This window comes from Labrus bergylta, chromosome 12 (genome assembly GCF_963930695.1).
Source record: "Labrus bergylta chromosome 12, fLabBer1.1, whole genome shotgun sequence".
In the NCBI taxonomy this organism is placed as follows: Eukaryota; Metazoa; Chordata; class Actinopteri; order Labriformes; family Labridae; genus Labrus; species Labrus bergylta.
Genome location: NC_089206.1, coordinates 27,725,320 through 27,751,535, shown reverse-complemented (window position 1 = coordinate 27,751,535; position 26,216 = coordinate 27,725,320). Strand labels below are relative to the sequence as shown.

The following is a 26,216-nucleotide window of genomic DNA, read 5'->3' as shown; positions in this document are numbered from 1 at the left end:
GGGGTAATCAAAGTCTGACAATGAGACTCAATGCTGATATATTTGAGAATAGAGTCAGCCAAATAAAGGACTTAAAGTTAACCAAAATGAAACAAATTACTTAAAAGATTGGAGGATATTCCTATAGGGACTTATGTCCTTTTCATAAAAATGCTAGTCTACTAGTCTGAAGTTAAGAAAACTATTAGAGAATAGTTCAAACTGAGCAGAATTTACTTAACACAGCTTAGCACATGATCACAGCTAGCACCAATAGCCTTAGGTCCACCTTGCAGGTTAAAGTCCACATGCCTTGCTAGATGTTGTCACACATTGCTCAGGTCTAGTGGTTAAATGCCAGTTGAACCTGACATAGCCTACAAACATCATCATCTCCATTTTCTAGATCCAATTACTCTATGAGATGCCATCTGTCCACTATGGTTTACATCTGGGTAGTAGAGCTGCATTACAGCTTACAACCAACCACATGTTCAGCATTACAGGCCTTAATTAATATAAATATAAATCCTTAGTTTATTAGTACTTTAGGTGACGACTAGTGAGGATGACGATGTTTAATCATTCCGTTGGCTAATTATTCTTACCAATTTTAAATTCAATTCAGGTTTATTGAACTTTAAAGCATACGTTAGAGCCGACCATTCCTATTGCTGATAATAATCGTGATTATATGTATAATTTATCGACTAGAATAAATAGCCATGCAAAGACATGTCACATTCGATAAAAGGCTGTACAAGATCAAAGCCCTGATGGACAGTCAAAGACTTCTAACACTCTGGAGTTTAACCATTTATTCCCCTTGGACCCCTGTCATGAAGCATGCTAATCTCGCAAGCAGCAGGTGGTACAACTGAGATAGCACAACAAAGATGGGGGCTGCATTATATGCAGATCACATGCAAGTTTGTTGTTAAAAACGTATAGGCTCATACATGGGATTCTCTGCACACTTGAGGGGCACACATTATAACCTTTGCAGGACCAAACCACACACGTCCTGGTCCAATAAACAATAGACTAACGAAATACGGGAAGGAAAACTGCTCATTGTAGCTTGCTCCTGTTCTTTCATTATTTTCCAACCTGGGGATTCTGTCTTTATAAAGCCATTATGCATGATGGTATTTACCCTTAGAAGGAGATGTAGGTGACCTTCTCTGACATGACACATCCTCCTGCTTTGACCTCAGGGACACCTTTGGACTTAATTCCTTCTTCTCCAGACCGGAGGACAGCCGGAACTTTAACGTATCCCTTGCCACTGAGATCTCCTAGAGAAAATAAAGTTTCAGACATCTCATTACCACGCACAACAGTTTACATGTATGAGTGTTTGTGACAGAATGAAAGAGTAAGAGTACCTGGGTAAGGGGATGTTAATATGTATATTGGAATATTACTAAGAACACAATACCGAGAAGAAAAAATCAAGAGGCCTAAAGAGAAGTGATCAGGCCACAAAAATGTAAAAAATGGACAGAATACCAGAAATGTTTTAGACCTTCAGGCTTTTTACACCTGCTGTTAACAGGCATCCTGGGTGATGGAAAGTGCCAAGAGAACATCTGTACACATCTGGCATTAACATGTATCTCCTGTGGCCGTGATTGGTTAACACTTTTTTTTGTTTTCTGCAAATAAACCAGTAAAACTATGATAAACTGCCTTGGGGTTACATTTCTAAGTGGGTCCATGTTTTGTGTCGTCTCATCTGCTTTCACACTAAAATAATACAGGGTGTGATGTGTCTTTAATTCATCTATTAAGCTTGCATGTGCTTTAAATCAGTGGTTCTCAACTGGTGGGTCGGGACCCAAAAGTGGGTCGCAAAGCCGTTTTCAGTGGGCCGCGAATATGTGACTGGAAAAAGAAAATTGTCAAAAGTCTATAAAGCACTTTTAAAACTTGTTGGTTTTGTTCCGTTACATGTTTTGTACAATCTGAGGTCCAAACTACACAATTTTTCATTCAATAAATCTGATTGGTTGAAAGAATATCAGAAATCTGGGTCACAATTTTCATGAAGGAGTTGGTGGTGGGTCCTTAGGCCAAACCAGTTGAGAACCACTGCTCAACACAATCATTGCAGTGAATACAGAGTGAAGGCTTTCCTTAAAAGAGGTCTAAAAGTATGTAAAAAAAAAATAGGACAAATGTTTTACAAATGTGGGGACTGGATCCAAATGTGTCCTAAATGGGTTGGTTGCAATTACAACTCCATTTAACACTGACATTAGTGGTTAGATCAATCATGATACATGTTAACACCAGGAGTAAACAGGGCCTCTCGTTCTCTCTCCCCTCTGTGTGACATGTAATTGTCACTTGACCCTTTCTGTGACAACATAACAAACAGGAACACACAGGTAGGAATGAGGGGATTTCCCACTATTGATCGCAGATTAGTAGGTGCTAATATATCAAACACATGAACGGCAAGGAGCATGGAGGTCACAGTGACCTTGACCTGTGACAACCCAAATCTAAATCAGTTAATCCTTGACTCCAAGTCTGCCAAATAAAGATCATTCTCTACAGGAGATTCTGAAATATCATGTCCATAAGCCTTTCAATTCCTTCTCGGGGAAAAACATCATCATTTATCAGACATTAGTTTGAGGTTGGATCATAATGAGTGTATAAGCTACTGAATTATGGCTAAAGATGTTCTTGAGAGAAACAGATGTATAAAACTGGAATGAATGATGAAGATGACAGAAATAGGAGATATGTGGTTGCATTAAATTGTTTATTTTCAAATGCCTAAGCTAGGTGCAAATGTACAACTAAAATGTTCAAAGTTAAGTCATTTGATTCCCCTAATGATGTTTTAGTTATGTAGTCAGGAGTGTGCTTGAACAACTGATGTAATTTGAGCTTTTAAAGATACTGTATAATAATGACAACACATAACTTCCTGCATCACAAGATGCCACAAAGTAAATACGACAGTTTTTTTCGTCTTCAGGGGAAAATACTGCGTGACTGCTTAAAGGTGCTGGGGAAAGGCGTCGTGTCTTGACACCTTTCAATGCTCTCTTTACATTTTGTTCCTCTGACAAAGAAGTCCCTCTGTGCTGTTGTGTTACCTGAGCTGTGCCTGCAGCCGAGAGTGGCACGGGGCTCTGAGTCTTGGCAGACATTTCTGTGCTGTAGACCATGACTCCGTGAGGGTTTGGCTTTGCACCTCCTTGCAGAACAAGCTGGAGCTCTTCCCCAATCCAGTCGGCTGGCTGCTGAAAGGGGCACCAAACCCCCCAACGAAGGCACTGCAAGAAGGCCGCTCGGGACGTGGACGTGGTTGACAGCTGTGTGATGGAAACAGTCAGGATGAGAGGATAAGAGGATGTGCTGAGAATGGCATGACAATCATGGTTTATATATTGAATAACAATCTTGATTAACTTATTCATAACCCCATAGGAAATAATCTGTCTCTGCAGTAGCCTGAAAGTCAGTTTCAACTGACCTGAAACTCAAATATGTGTTGACAGCTACATTTTCTGAGTTACAGTTTTTGTATTGAACTCAAATTAACACTCAGTGATAAAAAATAAAATAAAAAAAAGATTTCAACTATAAGCAGGGGTTTTAAAGTTACAGTTAGGCTGTGTGCATGCAGCTGCAGAAAGAGCAATACTTTGCATTTAAACAGCTTGGTTGCTGATGTTTTCATTACATTTCATAACCGAGAATACAAGATCACTGTTATCCCCCAGGACTGACATGCGTGGGAGCCGGTTTCAAATGGTGTTGGCTTTATATGAATCTGATTTGTGCATGCATATAAAAATGTTTGTTCAACCCATATAACATACAGCAAGAGCTCCGATTAGGGCCACAGCTACCCCCCAATGTATCTTACATGTGTCAACTTCTAACTCTGGAAGTACTCCCTCTACTGTCTTTCAAAAAAAATGTGACCAGTCCATGTTGCCTGTAGGTAGGGGTGGTTGAAGCCATTATTCTGATGTCTTTCGCAGGGCATGGTACAAAGGCTGGATCCTTTATTGTAAGTGTGGTCAACTACAAACTTTCAAAGCAGCCTTTCCAGCCAGCAGGGAGACACTGTTTGGTGGGTGAATAGTAGATTTAGTTTTCCTTCCAGTAATTACCTTTTCATAAAATCCCCTTCATATGTACACACATTAGATGCAGTGCATATTTGAGGCTCTGATAACAGGTGCTCAAAGCACAACGCAGCAGCGGTTTCAGCCTAATGTAAAGCTACCACAAACAGTAGATTAGCGTGTAATCCTTATTGAGGGCTTATTCAGACATTTGGAGGGAAATGATGCTTCATATATCTTTCCACTATGTAGTGGTAGTAGTGGTCATTTCCACTAATTCACAAAGACACTCAAAATCATTTTGACAATTTAAGAGAGCTTTATACAAAAAAAGGGTCGAATTTCCTTTAAGCTAAGGGGGATATTGAAGTGCAGTGGGTCTACATACTCTAATAGCTGACATTTCCATATGGTCGATACATTGTGTTCCTAAACACTGTGTCATACATTGAGTCCAGGAGAGGCTTTGCTGTGTTTGAACATGATTTACAATCAATCCCATTGCATCTCTACTTCAGCCAACCAAGAAAACAAAAAGATCCTTTTGCTTTAAATCATCCACAGGGGACTGAGAGGTTTTGCTGAATCGATTAATAAGCCAGTCAGTCTCAGCCTATTGTAATCCATCATATGTAGTGCAAGTAGAGAATACAAAAAGGAGGGTGATAGTCCACATTGTTTCAAGACAAACTGGAGCATATAATGGTTCACTCAATGATTTCAATTCCCCCTGAGCATGATTATGACATGTAATATCGTAAGCCAATACTATAGGTCATCATTCATAAGTATAGTCTTTACTCTAAATGTCATACCGTGTCCACTGGGTGGTATTATGGAATACAGGATGTGCCTCCAGTAGTCTTATAGCAGACTGTGCAAATGGCGGAGATGTTCCTCGAGTGCTTTTGTTGTGGAGCACAAGCTCTGATAAGTAGACGGAGACGATGGTTTGCCAATTTAGAGAATCTGTTTAATGCACTTAATATCATCATCATCCTTTTTAGGGTAATCGAACCACAAAGCAATGACGTTGGACTCAGAATCACAGGATGTGTACTAAACAAAGAACATTATCTGAACAGGCGGGTGATTCCATAATCAGATGTGTGTGTGTGCGTGTGCTTGTGCGTGTGCGAGTATCAAAACAGGATCTTATGACTTGGCTAAATCTAAAGGTCAACAACTGGTTCATGGCCTTTTGCTGTCCAAACTGTGTGTCTCTTTAAAGTTTCAATCTTTCAAACTCCAACCCTTTTCTAGCCAGAAATTAGTAGTAACCTTTTTATTGCATGATGCAGCACAATCTGATCATATGATATAATTATATAATCATATAAAATGGTTCTTGAAGGGTTTTTGACAAAATGATGAAATCATATGTGCTGAATCATCAACACTCTGGGTTAGTCTTTAGTTTGTATACAACAAGACATGACCTTGAGGTTGCAGTATTCTTTGCATATAGGAGATGTTAGCAGCAATAAGACAAAAGGAAAACACTAGTCTGATTTAAAACTCAGCTGTCCTCAGAATGACCAATTCTTTTAGCAGACAGAGAAAAAGTCTGCACAAGGCTGAATGCTATCAAACATTTAATGGAAAAAAGAAACAAACGACGATTCCCAGTCACCTCCACAAGGAGTATATACGGGATGAAAACAACATTGTTTTTCTTTATTGATTTATTTATTCTATTTCCTTCTGCAGCCACAGCTCTATATTCCCACAGAGACCAACCAGTTCACAGTGATACACAACTGGCAGAACTTTAGTTGTAATTCCCAAGAGAGGAAAAGCAGGGTGGCGTATGACATTGCATGAAACAGCTACATCGGGGAAGAAATACATAGTTGAATCATCAGGGTGTCTGAAAAAGTGACACAATCTTCACTCTATTTATGACCACTAATAATCATACTTAGGCCCTAAGTCTCTAACTACATTCTTCTCCTCTGTCACCCCCCAGTGGTGGAACGAACTACCAAACTCCATTTGATCTGCAGAGTCCCTTTGCACTTTTAAGAAAAAAGCTAAAGACCCAGCTCTTTCATGGCACTTAATGATGATAACAATGATAATTTTAATGGTCTTGTTTGATATTGACAGTGACATTATTTAGGATGGTTTCTATACTGATTAGAGCTCTCAAGAACAGCTGTCCATGTTGTGCTTTGCCTCTGTGCACTGCCTCTCAGCACCTGTGTGTCCAATCAGAGTTAAAGCTGTTAGTTTGCGCTTACTGATGTTGTTTCCTCTTCTCTTGAGCCTTGCTTGTGTTGTACTTACTCTCTGATGTATGCCGTTTGGATAAAACGTCTGCTCAGTGAATTGTAGAATTGAATTGTAGGTCATGAGATAAAAAAACGAGCCACCTTCGTCCACAAAGGACAACAGATAAATAGCAGAGCTCCAAAAACAAAAAAACAAACTATTATTGTATCATGCAATCTTTTTTTTACCTTTCACATGTTCAAGACACATTGGAAGTAGATTGTTGGATTTTAAAGGGTTTCCAAAAGTTTGACTCAATACTAAAAGGAAATAGTCAAATCAAAATGTTGAATAGTAGGGTTTCTGCTAACTGACAGACGCTTTTAAAAGAAGCATTTGAAGCATTGGAGTAGGTTGAGAACAGAAGTCATGCTTGGTTGCAACATGTAACATGAGCAATATAGACTTCCACTTACAACTGTAACTGCAATAATAAGACAGATTGGTTATCATGTTGTTGATTTAAAAAACCTTAATGTCCATGTGTGATTAAGGAGAATGTTGTTCACATATTTGATGTTGCTTCTGCATTTCATTAAAAGGTCAGCAGAACCTTTAAAGGAAAATGTAAGTTACTAAATATTCCTCTTGTGATGAAAATAAAACATGTTGGTGTAAATGAGCAGTTTCAGGTGTTTGTGAAAGCCTAGAAGCCAAATGGACTGCACTTTAACACCACTCTTCTCCTTTAATGGACCAGAGGCTCTACAGCTTGCCTCTCATTCATCCAATCACACTGTGATTGCAGTGGAGCCGCCTTTCAAGGAGCCGGCCTGCACCTCAAGCTATTCCATAAGAATCCTCCAAGCTTAATGACAGAGCAGGGTTTTTTTTTTTTTTTTAGATATGCTGTTCAGAATGGCCCGACCATTCTTATGATTGTTTTCTGATCTGCCACCTGTATGTTGAAGGTTTGTTTCATTTAAGGTGAGAAAAGGTTGTAAAGAAAACCATGTTGACATTTGGCACATAAATCTGAAGTGAACAGCAGTCTTGTATAAAGTCACATCCTTTGATGACTAACCAGCTCAGCCTGTTCTCCTCCTGAAGAGGTTTTTTTCTGCCATTATCCACACTGCCATGAGAGGTCCTTGTCAGGTAAACAAAAACAAGGATACATTTTTAGACAAACAATTATCGCTACCTTTTGGTTTCTGGAGAGGCCATTTTTAAAAATGTCATATTATCATACATTATGCAGAGTAACTTTGCTGTCCAGTTAGCTTGCTGTCAAAGCCCAAAGTCAAGTGTTCGGATAGGTTAATGGAGCTGGCATTTTGAACACTACAACTGCTTGCGCAATTCAACAGAGAATAAGAGCACTGAAGGTGAAAAGGTTCAAAACATGTCAGCTAAATCAGAATAAACAAATCTTAACACCCCTCCCCACACACACACACACACACATACACACAAACATCTTTTGAAAATTGCATGGTTTGCCTTTTCCAAAGCCAACATTTGGAAATGACTCACAATTTCCTTCCTCCATAAAGTCTCCAGGATGGCCCTGTCTGTTTGATTTGTGTCGCACTTTTAAAGACTAAATATATATGTACAGATTGGTAATACACACTACAATTGCAAATATTGCTATGAACCAATCATGGCACTCAGTCCGTGTGTGAAATGTTGTTTATGTGAATCTTAGAAGACCCCCTACAAAACGTCGGACCCCACATGCAGATCAATACTCCATTCCTCTAAAGAAAGAGTTTGTCTCATACTATAATTTTGCCCCCAAGTAGCACAGGCATTAAAAGCTACTTCTTTGAATTGTAACTCCAGAAATATATAGCTGCCATAAAACAGATAGCAGACATTTATTCCCCACTGAGGCACTGCCTGTTTTTCCATCTAATGGGGTTGAATTAATATGATTCTTAATATGAAACATTCAATCAAACAAGTCTACTTTCAATGCACATCATTTGTAAGAAGATCCAACTGAAGAAAAGATCATTTAATGGTGCAGGGAGTAGCCAGTAAAAAATACAGTAGTCAGGCAATTTATCCAATGTGTCACTTTTTTTTCAAGCACTCACTGACGCTAGCATGTCTGTACTCCCACCGAACATGAGGACGAGAGCAAGAAGAGTGTCTAGAACACGCTCCCCGCTCACTTCTTGTATAATTCAATGAATATATTGGGTTGCAGGGACCGTTTTGGAACAGCGATGCTGGCTGAGCTATGAGAGAAAAAGGGAGACAAAGGACCAATCAGAGGCCTCTTCTGCAGGGACGCCTCTAGCCTGGGAAAAAAGCTTTTATCTGTTCGACTGCAACGCTTATCACAGACTTTCAGTCGTCCAATCATAGGAAAGTGAGAATAACTCTGTTCAAAATTTCACTGCGTAACTGCAAGTGGGTATACAAAGGAATAATAAAATAAAAAAAACATAGGCCAAACTGCCTCTCAGACTTTCACAAAAAGTGTCTAAAATACAAGGGAAGTCAACACCCATGAAAGGGATCAAACAAGTAATAATTTACTATACGGGGGATTAAGAATAATGAACCCTATGAACACACTAATGACACGAAAGAATGCAAATCACAAAGGAAGAATTCCTTTTTGACATGCAAAGCTGCTAGCGACATGAATCCCTATCATGTTTGCATTGCAGTGTTTTTAAGTACTTTGAAATAGTGTGATCTACATATAAACTGCATGAAGCCTGACAGCCTGGGCTGGCAAACAATGGGACAAAAGGAATCTCAAAGAGATTCTAGTTGCACTCGGAGTAAACAAACACAGACAATAGTTTTCTGAGCAAGGCAGAAAATACACATTAGGAGTAATCCTTTTACAAAAACACTCCAGAGCGTTCCAAGGCATACATGAGCTTAAGAACAATATGCAGTCTGGTGATTATATGACGGAGGCAGTTTAATGGCATTGTGGTATGGATAAAGTGCTCTACGAGGTAGTTAGCTAATGTATGCATGTGATGAAGGCCTCCAGGGAGAAGAGAGTTGCCCAGAGGGTCAGACACATTGACTCATTCTTAGCACCACAGTAACTCAGTGAGTCTTCATCAATTGCAAAGCCTGCTGGTGACACCGAGGAGACATCAAATCAATTACATTTTACCTCAGTGGAAATAAAGTCTGACTCCTCACACATGCACTGTTTTAGGCAGGAAACATTTCAATTAATCCCAGAATTTGCCATTTGAATTAAAAGTTGCTTTTAAGACCATTTGCTATGTGGCACTTGTCATTGTGTCAGAGCAGGCAGAATGATCAATAGCCAATTTCCCCAAAGTGATTACACTGCTGATTTGAGCGTTAAAGGACATATATAAAACAGGAGTCATCAATGTTCACCCAAAGTTCAACAAAGAACTTGTTTTAATAGCGAACTTGTGGGGGAAAAACAAGAAACAGCACCCTACGGCAAAAACAAAGAAGCAGTTAACTTTTTTCATAAAGCTGTATTGAAAACAATAACAGGCGATGTCACCGCACACATAATTGCTTCAACTGGTAAAGCGTTTTCCAAGGGAAGAATCCATCAACCGTGTTTGGAAGTGTAAAATATAATACTAAAAAAAAAAGCATTCCTGTTTCAAACCCAATGGAGGTAAGGGCTCCTATGTCTGTAACCTGGAGCAAGAAAGGTAATCATCCATTTCATCGGCGGGGACACATGAGAAGGTAAAAAAAAAAAAGAAGGAAATATCAGAAGGATATATATGTTGAGTTTTGCAAACTGAAGACAGCTGAAACCATGTTTTGCAGCAGATGAGAAAAACTGTAAGCAAAGACAACCAGTCAAATTTGACAATCTCTAAATGTGCTGTGCTCATATACATTTTCCCAAATATTAAGGACAAGCCATATGTGAATTGTACAGGGATAAAGCAAGTCCCAGAAACATGGTTTCAGAGAGGCTAAAATAAAATAGCAAATAATTCGGTATCTTCGGCCTTTCCAAAGTACAGCATAAATTAATCCTGAATTAGGGAGATGTGAGCATTGATGGGAGACAGAGTCTGACAGTTATTACTATTACCTCAGTCTGTTGGGCTGCTCAAGTCATTATTTCAGCCAAGACCCTGTGACAGGCAGCGGCCCACAGCTCTAGCTACTTATTCTCTACAATGAGATGCCCTGAAGAAAGCGAGGGAACATGCACCAAAGATCATTAACTTAAGAGCACTAAACCACTCACACTTTCATCCATCTGCAAAAGTAGTCCAAATTAACCCAGCAGCCTTCTGTGCTCTATTAAGCTCACCAAAGCCCAAAAAAGGGCTCGGAAAGAATTGCGCTCAGCCTCAGATCTAGCTTTCGTTGGTGGCAAAACTTGAAGATGTTCACGGATGGTGCGTTCCCAGCTCAGACCAATTTACTGTGAATATGCACATTTTTTATCAGCAGTTGTTGCTCTGCCTCAAAAAATCCTGAGAACTATTGATAGACTTTTCAGTCACTTTTAAGAAAGTAACCGCTCCAACAAGGATCAAATAATTACTCTGGGTAGAGGTTTTGTAGCCCAGCTGGAAGAGTGGATTCAGGGGTGTTGATGTTTCTAGGTCAATTTATCTTTTTTTTTCGAAGATTTTAATATCTCAATAAAGAAGTAAAGAATTAAATATAAATTCAAACAAAGGTTCGCTGATTCTATATTATTGACTAGTGATACCTTCATTTGGCTAGCTGACCCACCAGCACATTGGCATGCATCACTTCAGAGTCATCAAGGGTCATGAAAAATAATGTATGTTTGGGGCACCAGTAGCCCAAAGGTTAGTTTGTGTGTCCACCTCTTTCCAATGTCGTGTCTCTCTAAAGGTAAAAAAGTAAAGCCCAATAAATACATCTCAAATGGAGACTTGAGGAACTCAATGTTTTTGCACTTTGCATTGTCTTCTTTTCACCAGAGGTTGCCGCTTGGGAAAAAACATTAGTAGCTTCCTAAGATAAAAGGCCAAGGGTGCATTTATAATCCATTAATCTGTGGGGCGGCAGTAGCTCAGTCTGTAGGGACTTGGGTTGGGAACCGGGGGGTCATCTGTTCAAGTCCCAGTGCAGACCAAATATGGAAGTTGGTCTGGTAGCTGGAGAGGTGCCTCCTTAGCACTGCTGAGGTGCCCTTGAGCAAGGCACCAAACCACCTCAATAGACACAATAAACCGCTTTGTAAGTATTAGTCAAACTAATGTTGCTTAAGTGTGACATACTACAATAATTATATCTTTAACAAAAAGAAAAGGGGCTTATTGTCATACAATGTGCATACCTAATGTCTTGTGTACACACTGTAGCCTAAAAAGCAGACTAACATCAGTACATGATTATTTATAGTATCTGCAGCTAACATTGGAATTGCAAATAAAAAAATAAAGAATTAAGTTTTCGGTCATTTGCAAATAATCCAGTATACACGAAGAATCTTATAAATATTAATTCACCTCTCATATCAGCTGATTTGACTGTTTGAGAGCCTTTTTGTTAGACAGAGTCATCAGCGAGGAGGAAGAAGAAAAAGACGCTTCACTGCAAAGGATGGCAGGTGGATTAACCGTAATTGGGGATCTAGGGACTCTAGAAATTGGCCATAAACAGTGACATGTCCCAAAATACCCCCTCAGCTGGTATAGATCTCAGCAAACAGCATTTAATAAATTGCTTTTGAGCAGTTTAATGGGCTGGGGTGCTCTGTAGTCAAGAAACTCCTCATTTTGCTCTTCAGATCATCTCCCAAGATTAGTTTTGCAGTTTATACCAAACTGTTACACAACCTATGTTATATAACGTAAAAATTAAAAGATCCAATCATCCTCGACTCTTTTAAGATTGCTGAAGTGATTATAAGCAATTCCAAAGATGCAGCGTTATGGTTTCAAAATGATGAAGACAGTTGGAGTCTAATTAGATGCAAGATAAGGTTTATTCTCTTCAGGGTTTATCCAGGGCTATCATTATTTTCAAATAATGATGTACAGATATAAGGCATCATGTTATCTCTATTGGCTGGTAAAATAGTGCATACAGCTGCCACAAATGACCGTCCTATATCTATACCTGAATGTTTCAAACATCTGGCTCAGCCTCTGCTTTGGCTGCTACGTTCATATATCAGAGAGCAGCGATATTATCAATAACCACAGATGGAAATGGTATGATAATTATTTCTAACTTTGACGCATCACTCGTTTGTATCATCAAACATCAAAGCCCACAGTTTTGAACACTGCAGATATGTATCATATCTCAACATGCAGTCTGACATTCTTGTTATTTTGCAGATATGCAAGCAGTAGAAAATAAGATGAAAGATGAGTGCCTGTGGGAAGTAAGCACACGTTCCTCTAAATAAATATATAAAAGAATACATAAATGGGATATTAAAGGTCTAAACCTAATGTTCAGGTATATTGCCTTGCGATTTGAAATGAAACCTTTTCAAATTACACCATTTTCTTTGGATGGAGTGGATGCTGGAGGGCAGAAAAGGGCTGCTGCGTTACCAACAGGCAAATGACAAAACTGTAATGACTTTAGGCACCATCAGGAGAACAAATACACAATGTTGGAAGCCGTTGTTTGGTCTCTAACAGGAAGGCATTACTGATGTGATGAAGCCACAAAGCAACATTTTTGTCACCACTTACCTTACTTAAAAAAAATAATGGATTTCATAACCACATTACAAACAGTGGACAGCTAGAAATACTTTTTTTTTTATTGCTGCTTGTTCTTTAAATGTCTCTGAAATGCCACTTACGTCTTCATACAACTGCTGTGTTAAATGAAAATCATTCAAGTCTGGGCTGAAACTCCTCTTTATAAGAAGCTGGGCCTCAGTCTGAGGTGGCCATCCACATGGCAACCATTAGATGTGCAAACATCATCTCCACTGCCTCTGTGGCTGCCAGGGCCACGCATCCATCTGGAGAAGGATGGCACTGCTGGCAGGCACTGACAGGGTAAGACTCACTGTGGGCCTGTCGCAGGGGGAGATTGATGCACTTCTCAGTGGGGGGAGCGATGACATTCATTTTAATTAGGCGGGTGAAATAATGTCACTGCGGCACGTACCCTCCCATGCCATGTCCTAAACTTCTCTTCTCATTGTGAGAAAGGAAAACAGACCTCGAGGGAGGAATGACCTCCAGAATAGGCCACAAATCAGCTAAATATATCACATCTAAATCCCAATGACATTACTATGCTTACGATGTTTGATTAACATTTAATTAACATTTGTATGACATTTCAGATCAGAACCAAACATAACTATGACCGGTTTCTTTGAGGATGGGTTCTACACCAGAGGGAGAACTTCGCATGACATGTAAAGGAAGTCGCCAAGGAAACAAAGACTCAGGGAGGGGGTTATGGGTTCAGGAGAAAGTGTCGTTTTTTAAAGAGGCCATTTTAATGAGCATGTGATTGGGGAGAGCTTCACGAGACGCTTTTCATTCAGCAAACATTATTAAAGCCTGCAGGGGCCTGCCATAACATTGGAAATGAACACACAAACACCCACAAACGGCACACAACAACACACAGCCACTTAAGGGAAGTCACAGGAAAAAACACACAAGAATCTATACAGCATGTACCTGTCGGTGAGCCAATTAAAATCCAAACAAGAGTCTCAGTGGCACAGAGGAGAAGCTGTACACCAACACCTTTAATAAACCCAGCCGCTAGCCATGTCACTGCTTTCTGCTCCACATACTGTTTATCTCCCATCCCCTGGCAATGACATCTGAGACAGAGCAAGGAATAAATAGATAATTAAGAGTGTGGTATTTGTTACATATCCCTCCACTAATGGGAAGCTTATCTAATACCAACAAAATACATTACTTGTGTATGATTGTAGCTCACAATTACTAAGCTGCCGGTTAAGAGTCAACAATAAGACCACAGTACATTTTATTAATATCCAAAAGTGGAATCTGTACTGCACATCTGTGTTCACTCTACTGCTGTGAGTCTTAACCATGCTGTGTCCACAAGTTTGTATTCCAATCACAGTAAATAGGTTGAAATAAGTCCTTTATCTGGCAAGGGGTGGGAAATTAATCACATTTCATGTGTATGATCTTGGCTTTAAACAATTATGAAAACAAGATAGTCGAGATTAAACGATTTTTATACTGTTTTCTGTTCACAATGGTGCTCTTTTTGTACTACACTATTATGTATGGGACTCCCACATTTCTATCGGGAGTTTTATCCTAAATATCAATATTGTTATATAACTATAATACACTATAATACCTAACCCACAAGTCACCCCTACTTCTCATACAATATTATAATATTACGATATTGACCATTACTATTGATACTCCATATACTATTGACCATGTGCAATAGTATATGGAACTCACTTTGTGCAATAATATCTCTTTTCAATGATAATCAACTCTTTTCTTAGAACTGAATGTACGGACATTTGTTACAACTGCAGCTCTGTTTTTGGGTCCTCAACTATTTAGATTTAAATTTTTGATTTAGATTTTTTTGGCTATCCTTGCTCTTTGCTGATGTAACGCTGTCCTGACCCGTGTGATACATTTGTGGTATCGCTGGGGCAACATATTGAACAACCTTCACATTAATACAGTCTACAGTAAATGAGTGACATACCTGCTGCACACGAGATGATGAATTCTCATTGATATTTATGGGCTTGGTCTTGTTTGGTCTCGCCCTGCCTTGGTCTTGGTCTTAACTCGGTTTTGATCCCTAAGTGTCTTGGTCTTGTCTCGGTCTCAGGTCACTCTGGTCTCAGGTATGTCTTGGTCTCGGTTAGTGTAGTCTTGACTAGAACACTACCTAAAGTGTTCCAGGTTTCACTCCTACCCTCTGTGCTCAACGGCATTTCATTCTCCACTCTCTCTCTCTCCTCTCTTTTTCACTCCATACACTATCCTATCCATTTAATAAAGGCTTAAAAGCCCAAAAATAAATCTTTAATAAAAGTTAAAGTCATAACTTTCTTTATAGATCTAAAAGAGTGTGGTCTAACCATATTTCAGACGAGATGTTGCATGCACTAAGTCCCAGTTGGCTAGAATGCTTTTCTAATTAAATAGCAGGAGATGTGTAGTGCTGTCAATTCTCTGTCCAGCCATAATTCTGAAAAATGCAAAGTCTCCAGGAGTTTGGGATCCACTAATCAGTTTCAGTTATTTGGAAATTGTTCTCTATGACAGCTTTGACAGCCAACAGATGTTTTTTTTCCAGTTTTAGATCAAACTGCTTACAGAAAAAAACACAACACTCATGAATGCTGTCCAATGTAATTTGTAGGTGACCACCACATCACACATCTTTAGCATACTGATGACTGTATTTTATTTAAGTTGTAATGCTGCTTTATATAGCATGTGAAATAGGCATGCTGCCAAATTCATTCCTGTGTGTGTCTGCATATATCTAGACGAGAGCGCAGTAAAGGGCAAAACACTGAGTATGTTTAAAGGGCATGCATTAATGGCAACACTTTCTAGGACGCTCGGTAATCGACTGTGCCACTCTTCCAAGCCCAGTGAGGGTCAAAGGCGACAAAACCTGAACATATGATGTGATTGACACATTCATTACTGGTTGTTTGCTGTCTCAGTTACTCAAACAAAGAACCCATTTCAGTACATGACTCATATCACAACTGTCTACATTTTTCTCCAGCTGCACAAGTTTGCTGTAGTGTATCAGCTCAAGAGAGTCTCCAATTACCGTTCCGAAGATGTGATTTGCTCCTGACAGTCGCTCAGAGGTGTAACAGCGGTTAGCAAGGAGATGAAATCAAGCGTCACTTCTCTACATGTCTCTTCCCTTCCCTCTGTCTGTTCATCTTTCAGTTTTGCTTCAGTCTTTTTGAAGCTCTGACCCATGAGCAGGCGCTCATTCCCTGTGTCAGTGATTTGGATGACTGCAGCTGTCACACCTCCCAACAAATTGTTTCCTGGCAAAAGGACAAAGTCGAGCAAGTCAGCAGCGCCCTCCTGCCGCTTCCTTCTCTGGACCAGCCCCTCCATTAGCGATGAGCTAGTGCTTGTCAGCCGAAGATGGCAGACCACAATAAGTCCCATCATATTGCATTACGCCGTATGCAACTGTATTACATGGCTTGATTGTTGAGCAGCGCGGAGCTAGCGGTGGTCGCGGGGAGGAAGCATCGGCGAGGAGGAGCAGGCTAAGAGTCTCAGATGAAGTTACGAGTAGGACAAATTGGGGCTGACAGACCATAATTACAGGAACTGTCGTCGCTTGGCATCAGCTCTCAGTGACCCAAGCATACTCACAGTGAGTAAATCATGTAGTAAGCAAGGCACACAGTTAAAATCCTGAAAGATAACTGAATTCATCATGCACTTTTTAACTTCAAAAGGATAAGCGTGTAAAGGAACTGTGAGTTATTTTGACGACACATATTGATATAAATATATATTTTTGGGGATGCTGTTCTGAAATGAACAGGGAAATTATGGAGTTTATTTTGGAAAATTGGATGGTAGGGTAAGAATCATGTTTTCTCCATTACCTTTACCGCTGACTTTTCATGTTTTTCAGAAGGAAATGTCATTCTTGACCTTGTCATTAAGCCCCCATTTCAATGGTCCACCAGTGGTCACTGCTATTCAAATATCTTGGCAAGGACTTAAGGTTTATGTAATAAGTTAATTAGAATGAAATAAGTAAACTAGAGCTGAGAGAGCCCTTTAGTTTTAAGGCCAAAATCTACACAGAGAAGGTCAAAACTGCAGCAAGCCATACAGAGTAACTCTAAGCCCTTTTCACACGGACAATCTGCCGCAGTGCCATGACAAAGTTATGCCATCACTGCACCTTTTTACTGTTATTTTGAAGCAACAACATAATAGTGATGTCCTAGCGAGTGATTTTAACTCTTGGTTATTACATCACACAGTGACACTGAAGCATTACAGAAACCTAATAGCCTTTTTACAATCACACAATGTAACAAGGGTTTTCTGTTCCGGCTTGTGGCCATCATGAGGTCGTCATTTGACAGGTTACAAAGGTCTGAGACCTTGGATGCACTTCGCCGGGTTTACAGACCTAAATCTTGTGTTCCTGATGTCTGTTATTGAGCACTCTTACCCTTGCCTCTCTGCTTTTATTACAATTTTCAGAATTGAATGGCCTGAAGCCATATGACCATATACCCAGTAATTTATGGTGACCCAATGACTGATGTGTGTTCGGATGTACTGTGTATCATTTGTTGGAAGTAAGTTCACCTTGAAAGTAGATGAAGTGGTGCCAGAAATCCCCAATCTGTCCAAACACAGAGACATGCAGTCTTAATAAGTGTAAAAAGCCTTGAACGTGCATGGTTCTGTTCAATGGTTCTCCATTATGGAACTCTACACACATTCACAAGCCTGTTTCCACTCAACCGTAAGCCTTTTAATGGTTGCAAAGAGGCTCTCAATCACTCGTTTGCATGTCAGTACTTCTGCCTGCTCCTACTCTTTCGGCGAAAAGAACAGCAGAGGAATTAGCACAATTTCTGTGTCACACTGGAGACGTTTTTCAACAATACCAGAGCAGCTGTAATTACAAATAATCATCGTACACAGCTGTGTCTATTTACAGCACCTGTATCATCGTCATTAACTCATTAGATGTATCTGCAAACTGTCACTGGCAGTTATCATCATGATCAAACGTCAAAAAAAGGCAGTGAATGATTTACCTAACTGCACTTCCCAATGAAGGATCAAATGAAAAGAACATGAAATGATTCCCTTCAATATTATTAAAATAAATTATGTGCCAGAAATAATCCCACACAGCATCTTTGTGCCTGTATAGATGTGCTGCAGGAAACTGTATGAACAAAAAACAAAAACAGTGAATAATCTAAAAAACAAAAAAATGCATAAAAGGTTCCTACAGAAGCAACTGACTGATTATACACAATAAAAGGAGCAGCGATTCAGTATGGAAATGCTGTATTAATTGTCATGTTTAATCAAACTAAACTGCCATTGGACTCCATAGCTTTTTTCACACATGCACTTCTGAACATTTCTAGAAAATCTCAGGACAGGCTTCCTGACTTGCCTGTTTAAAAATGCACCTTACATTTATAGACTATATACACATAGGTGGTAAATAACTAGAGATGGGATCAATATTGACGTAATTTACGTTTCAGATATTGGAAAGACGCCGATCCACGTCACTGATCAAGAAAAATGAACTCTGACTCCCATCCAATCCCAATCCCAGTGCAATAACCCAACCCTATCCCACTCCTGTTTATTATTTTGTTAAACATTTTTACTGCACTCCATTTCAAGTGTGTCTCTTGAGGACACTCATCCCAGAGTAACTGGTGTATTTGACAATGATGTTTTACAAACAGAATATGGTGTTGCACTTTCACTCTCGACTTTCATAAAGAAAAAAAAAAGTGTATGTCCGACTTACCCCAGAGCTCTGTCAGTTGAACAGTTTTATCTCTGCTGTGCAACTCAGTCTTTAACACATCCATTTTACCTGCTTTTTCTGAATCAATTGTTGTTTAATTTATGCAATGGCTGCAGCGCTTGCATGACCATGCATCGGCCGATATTAGCATATTAAGTGACTATTGGTATCAGCTAATTTTATCGCAGATGTGCATATCTTTTCCACAAGTGTTGGATAACTGCATTTGAGGGAACAACTCCATAAATGTGTATATCTATATCTATCCATTTCAACAGACTGAACATAGAGTTAAGAAAGATATTGGCTGATTTATCAGTTTCAGATTTTTTTCTCTCCCCAATATCGATATCGGTATTGGCCCCCCCCAAAAAAACAACATATCAGTCAGGCCCTAAACAGCATGGAGATTTACCAAGCAGAATTTATTACAGTAGACTTGAGGAGAAGCTAAACTATTCCTGTGTGCAACATTGTGTAAGTCAAACTATGATAGTGTGCTTAATTATCTGATTATAAAGCAGGTTTCACATCAAAACATTGTATATTGTAAATTAACAAGCGGTTGCAGTAATTGCAGTAATTTGCAGGGAATGCAGGGACTCCAGCCATGGAGTGGGACTCAGCAAATGGGATAATGGTGGAGAAGGGAAATATTGTGAGAGGGATAAGAAGCATTCCAATTTTACTCTTCTTAAATATCAATGTTTTTTCATCAAACTGTGGTAATATCGCTTCCTCTTTGCATCTATTTCTGAACCTGTAGGCGTGCATAATGAGCATATGTCTACAGTGTTTGTGTATAAACTGCCAGTCACAGCAAGAGACAAAAGTTTCATACTGTATGGTTAAGTCTGCCATTGTCTCAATATTTCAGGGTATCAAAATCACTGAGCAAAGCAAAGGCGACTAACTGCAACTCTCAACAAACCTTTGTTACTATCTACAGTGTCTGGGGGTATCTCCTTTAATGACAAAGTAAATAGAAAAAATAACTAAGTTAAGGAAAGTGAGAGGAAGTGGACATAATGTATTGGATTGAGAAAAAGTTGAACATTTGAAGTTAAGTGACCCCAGACACCCTCTGAGAACACAATATAAGACAAATTCACAGTTCCTCTCGTCTCCCCTGCCTCCTGAATTTAAATTGTTATCTTCATCCCTCTGACTGCTGCTAGCATGAAAGAAGCTGCTCAAAGAGAGACCCAGAATGTTACACAGAGAGACAAGAGAAAAAGAGCCACCCAATCATAACCAAAATCAAAAATACCAAAGAGAACAAATGACGCCACAGTATGATTTTCTTTCTTCATAACCAAAAGGCATTGGGTTGAATTCTGTAAAAGGAGGCCATTCTCGTTCACGCAGTGACAGACACTGGCTTTTTTTTTCAACACAAGGATGAGACAGGCAGTCTCGGAGCTCAGAGCGATTGCCTCTGAATTGCAGCAGTTCTGTTTTAGGAGAGAAGGGATTTCAACAAAATGTTTTACTCAATTCGCCCACCTTAGCGCCCTTAGAATACATCAAAAGACATAATTCTATTTAATCAGAGGAAAAGAATAACAGTAACATTGCATGTTTCTGTCTTGCTTCTTATTCAAGCACAGCCTCATGACAGAGCACACTCGCTCAAGTTGCACTACACAGCACCATCTAGTGACGATGACGGAGGCAGGGCAAGGTTGAAAACAACAGAAAACAGCTTCAGTACCCCATTACAGGGAAGTCACAATGACAGAATCATAGTATGTTTGTCACTCCGCACACCCAATAAGACAGAATGTCAGGCCTTTGTTGTATCTGCCATTGGACTGCATAACAGAGCCGCTTGTATTACTGACTCCTCAAAGGTTATTATGTAGAATTCTTATTATTTCACTACATATATGTCATACATCCCAATACAATTGAATATATCATATTCTCATATATTCATATCTCATATTTTATACAAACTGAATTTAATTATCACTGTTTCATTTTTATATTCTATATTTTATACGTATCTACTAAATGCTAAGTACAATTCATCACACAGTTCCTGTCAGGGCTTTAACTTCAATCACTTTGTACATAATATTAAACCGCATGCCTTTTCAACACTTACATTAAAACTCATACTGTTATTTATTTCTTCACCCACGCCACCCTCATACCCTAAAAACTCAACATGTTAAGACAAAAGTGCAATTTCAAGTGTTTTACCTGTCAATTATTCCAATTTAATCAATATATCAAGGTCTTTCTTATTGTTCTTTCTAGATGAATTGGCTAAAAGGAACAGCAGCAACTCTCCTTGAACAAGGAAAGCAAGGCTTCCTCCTTGGAGCCAGACCGGAGAGGGAAGCTTGCCCTGAGAGTCTCTTAGCTGAACCAGATCAAAAGAGCTCGGAAAACATTCAGGGAGCCTTGGTGGAGTGCTGAATTTGCTAGCTATGGCATCACTTTGTTCATATTTTTTGTCTTCTAGAGGAATTCATTGTCAACGTAGTATATGATGAAGAAACCCCAAAGAGGGGACGGGGAGGAGCAACCTGCCTGATCTAAAATTGATTAGTGTTTTGTCCATCTCGCTTGACAGATTCTGTATGAAATTGCAAAGTCTGTCAACAGAAAGTGTTTTACCTTCAGGAGTCTGAGTAGCATCGTCCATTAGTGATTAAGTGGGGAAGGGATCTATGTAAAATCAAAAGGGGTAGGAGCGCAATCCGCTGTATTGCAATCCTTGAACCCAACAAGAGCCATGTGTCAACGGTTTAACTTTAATAAATGATAACCCACCAACACATGTTTTTTTTTAAATGTCCCCACTAAATGACACACCCACTGATAAAGTAATTTCAGTTATTGGCAAATCCATAGTCAGACATGTAAAGCCTGCGTAGTCAGCGGTAAGGTTCAGTGTATCCCTTGGGCTAGAGAGCGTCAAATTTAAAACTGCTGGAAAAGCATATACAGTACATAATATGGAATTGCTTTCTCTGAGTTATAGCCAAGGGGTCACCATTACCTGTCATAACAGCAACAACCCAAGAACCCTCTTGTGGACATCATCAGTAAATGAAGGTGTCATGCCTTTTGTGAGGCAATGAAAAAGATGTTTCGATTGGCCTAAAATGCATGCATTTGAATTTTTAAATTAGCTTTATCATTTGAATTCTGATCACTAATCGCTTCCATATAAAAGAAACTTTGGGAAACTGTAAACAATCCAGGCTGGGAAACTTCTTGGGGTGTTTTCAGCAGTGAAAAACAAAACGGCTGACCTGGACTTGGGATACTTCTTTGAACGAACAGAGTTTGAAGATCCAAGGGGAAGACCTCACAGAGGCAAAAATCCCCCAAAGTGTCTGGATTATAGATCACAGCATTGCATCTCTCCTTTTTGTAGATGATGTGGTTCTGTTGGCTTCATCAAACTGTGACCGCTACAGACGAATCAGCAGTGCATCCAAATGTAAAGCTGTCAATATTAAAGTCAGCCCGTCCATGCCTTTCTTGGTTTTCTGTCCCCCATGCATTCAAGCATAGCGGGAACGTGAGGTAGACTAAAGTCTTGCTGAATGTATTATACTGTATATCACATTGAAGCCTTGGGAATTCTCAAGAGCTGGAAAATTTTGACTGTGAAGAGGAAGATCTGGACAGACTTGCTAAGCATGCTGTCATCAGATATGATCCACCCACCATAATCCATCCATTAAAGCATACTCCACTGCTACTTCAATGTAATACACTATACATGTTTAAACCCCGTAACTACAGACAGACTTAAATGCATATTTCCTTTTGTTCAGCAAACCAGTCTGTTCATTTCACATATGTTGAGACATATACCATCTTCATTAATATCTCCTTTAATTCAATTTAATTGTATAATATCCCATATTTTGAGTCCTTTATCTTAACACATGATTGCCATTAAGAATTGTGGTGAAGTTTTCCTTTACTAGGCTGAAAATATACTGTGTCTTCATCTGGCATTTCCCCCCTCCTGCAATAATACCTAATGTCCTTCATTAGAATCAATAGTGTGATCTTATCTTCACTACCTCATACCCACATCTAAGAATCCAGCAGCAACAACATAAGGTGAGGATATAGAGACACAGCAATCAATAGCCATAATCACAGCACAGACATGTTTTGTTATTGGACAATATGTCCTCAGGGACTGAACCCAGGTCAAAGGACTGGCCTCTGGGGCATTTCTGAGACTACAAATGAAATCAAACTGCCATAAGTCCATATACCATTCAAAGCTACCTGATAGATTTTTTTTTTTTTTGCCGATTTAAGTAAGCTGCCCAAGGGCCTTAAAAGAGCTGTAATCAGACTGAAACCTTCACATCTGTGGTTTCGCAAGTGGCAGTAAGTGCCATTGACAGTGGACAGCTGCTTGCTCTGAACACTCACCTCGGCTCAAAACAGCCTTAACACCTCAAAAGCCTCACATCTCTGATAGCTGTGAGGGACATGCAAAGTGTCCCCTCGTAGAGAGTACAGAGCACATGTATTTTAGCAGACATCTGATTATGTCTGGGCTTTTTTTACAAGGCGCAGTGGAAAGTTTGGGTGAAATGTATGGTGTCACAGCTGCTGCTGTCTTTAGAAGAAAATATATTAAAGTCAAAGTCAACTTTATTGTCAATTTCAAAATATGCCAGACATACAGCAGAATCGAAATTGCGTTTGTCTCCGTCCCACGGTGCAATACAACTAAAATAAGGTAAAATAAGATAAGGTAAAATAGATGAAATAAAATGAGGTAAAATAAGATAAATAATATTTACAGTAATAAATTCTAAATTGTGCAAAAGGTACAAAATGGTGAATAAAAGAAAAGAAAATTTAAAGAAAAAGTAAACTTGTGCAATATGTGCAATGTGCAGTAAACTGATTGTACTTTTGAAAAGTTAGCTTCAGAGTTATTAGTCCAGAGTTCTGTAAACTTGTGCAATGTGCAGTAAACTGAGTGTACTTTTGAAAAGTTAGCTTCAGAGTTATTAGTCCAGAGTTCTGTAAACTTGTGCAATGTGCAGTAAACTGATTGTACTTTTGAATAGTTAGCTTCAGAGTTATTAGTCCAGAGTTCTGTAAACTTGTGCAATGTGCAGTAAACTGAGTGTACTTTTGAAAAGTTAGCTTCAGAGTTATTAGTCCAGAGTTCTGTAAACTTGTGCAATGTGCAGTAAACTGAGTGTACTTTTGAATAGTTAGCTTCAGAGTTATTAGTCCAGAGTTCTTGGTGGCAAACGGGCGGGGGTTTCAACATCCAGTGTTTGTGGGGGCAGAGGGGAGGGAAGGAAGAGGGGAGAGAGTTAAGCTTCCTGACAGCTTGGTGGAAGAAGCCGTTTCCCAGTCTGGTGGAGCCGGCCCGCAGGCTGCGGTACTGTCTCCCCGATGGCAGAAGGCTGAAGAGGCTGTGTGAGGGGTGGGTGGGGTCACGCACAATGCTGGTTGCTTTGCGGGTGAGGCGGGTACCGTAGAGGTCCAGAAGAGAGGGGAGTGGGACACCGATAATCCGTTCAGCAGCCTTCACTGTGCGCTGCAGGGTCTTGCAGTTGGCAGCAGTGCAGCTCCCAAGCCACACAGTGATGCAGCTGGTCAGGATGCTCTCGATGGTGCCTCTGTAGAAGGAGCACATGATGGATGGGGGGGCTCGTGCTCTCTTCAGCTTGCAGAGGAAGTAGAGGCGCTGCTGTGTCCACCCTTTATCAGTTAAAAACCCCAAAACAGGTCCGGCTCTAGGTTAACGCTTTAATTCAGCACACACAAACACACACTCACACTCCACTCCAACTCTAAGACAGAAATGACTCTCCACCTGCTAAACATCTCTCACATCATCAAACATTCATGTCAAGAAAGGCGAAGGTGGTGGAGTAGAGTGTGGTAGGAAATCTTATTTTTCTCCTCCACACAGCAGTTTTTTTTCCAAGCTATTTTGAGATGATCTCTTCGAATGAACTTTTTTCATTAAATGTAAAGGAAGTTTAGCTCATTCCAAGCGTGAATGATGGCAATAAATTTCATTGCAATCTGTCCCAGAGATTAAGATATATGCTGTTTCAGCAAAGCTGATATCGTTATGGAAGGAGTTACATACTCAAAACACACAAAACATAAAATGTGCCGCTTGCACATATGCAGTCAGATAACTTCAGGAGGACTGCTCCAGATATTCTCCTGTCATGGTTGTTCACATCTGCACCTCACAGAGGGAGACTATCCCTGTCAGGTAGGAGGGGGGGGCGAGGAGTCTCCTGAGGTAAGACATGACGTAAAAAAAAAAAAGACGCGTAAGTAGAAGAAGAAGCAACAGAGTCCGCTAATGACGCTGTAATGAGAATATTTTCCCTGTATATTAGTGCTTTGTGTATTTCAACAGAATGACACTACCAACAAAATAGCGGAGAACAACAAAATGAAAAACGTAACGAAGCTGTTTAATTATGTGCACAGAGATAGTAGCAGGGGCTTGCTTACACGCTATGCACCCGGCAGCAGCCACAGTATATAAATGTGTCCACTCGATGTGTCTGTTTTGCATTCACACATAAAGCTGCTTAAAATGTGAAAGCTCTATAAGTGACTTGTATAGTATCAACTCAAGTAAATATACTTCTTTAGTCTTTTGACTTCCTTCAACACCATGACAACCATCTCCTTTTTTCCATCACCAAAGGCAGCTGCTGGAACACAGTCAGTAAGTCTGGAATTCAGTTTTTTTTTGTTAGACGTCACATTGTGTGATCCTGTTCCTTTTAGGATATTTAAAGTTTTATCGTCACAAAAATATGTTTAGGAAATTTCAGATTTTGTTGGAGAAACTGATCTAAGAAAGATATGGAAGCTAGTGAGCTACTCCCCTCTTCAGTTGGGAGTCCGTTGAACAATCAATATCATCTCTGGTTATAATTGGGTTAATTCAAATATAAATGCAAATGTTCCACAGTGCTCCAGTGGTTGTTTTTTCCTCCTGCTTTTAAATAGTGATCTGATCTGACCTCTGCTTGTACAACACATAGAAACACAATGAGAGCCAGGCCTCAGCATGCATTAAGTGTTGAAGGCTCACCCACACACATAATTACCCCAGTCTTTCTGAGGTTTTCTATGCCATGAGTGGTTGTTAAGTGGCGCGGCTCCAATTTAGAAATGACTTCCCTGAGGCTGTGTTGACTGTGTCGGCCTGTAACAGGTGCCAGCTACTGGTCAATGCATTTCATACAGACATAGAGGGACATGACGGCAACAGTGTTGGTGAGTTGGACGAGGTTTATGGACAGAAGCTGCAGACAGTGTGTGTTGAAATTTGAATATGTAGTGAAACATTTGACATGCCTCCAAAAATCCACGTAATTCACAAAAAAATCTATTGAAAATGTCTCGGGTTATTAGCTTCCCGAAAACAAAGTTGTAAAA

At 39.7% G+C, this 26,216-nt stretch overlaps 1 protein-coding gene across 2 annotated transcripts in view; it reads right to left on the bottom strand.

Moving 5' to 3' along the window:
• LOC109987139 (nephrocystin-4-like) overlaps positions 1–26,216 on the bottom strand; it is a 205,551-nt gene that overhangs the window by 92,628 nt on the left and 86,707 nt on the right. For both annotated transcript variants that reach the window (XM_065961552.1, XM_065961551.1), the window contains exons 9-10: positions 3,096–3,314; positions 1,136–1,277 (exon numbers count right to left, since the gene is read on the bottom strand). In XM_065961552.1, the coding sequence (XP_065817624.1) occupies positions 1,136–1,277; positions 3,096–3,314 (361 nt within the window). The remainder of the gene's footprint in view (positions 1–1,135; positions 1,278–3,095; positions 3,315–26,216) is intronic.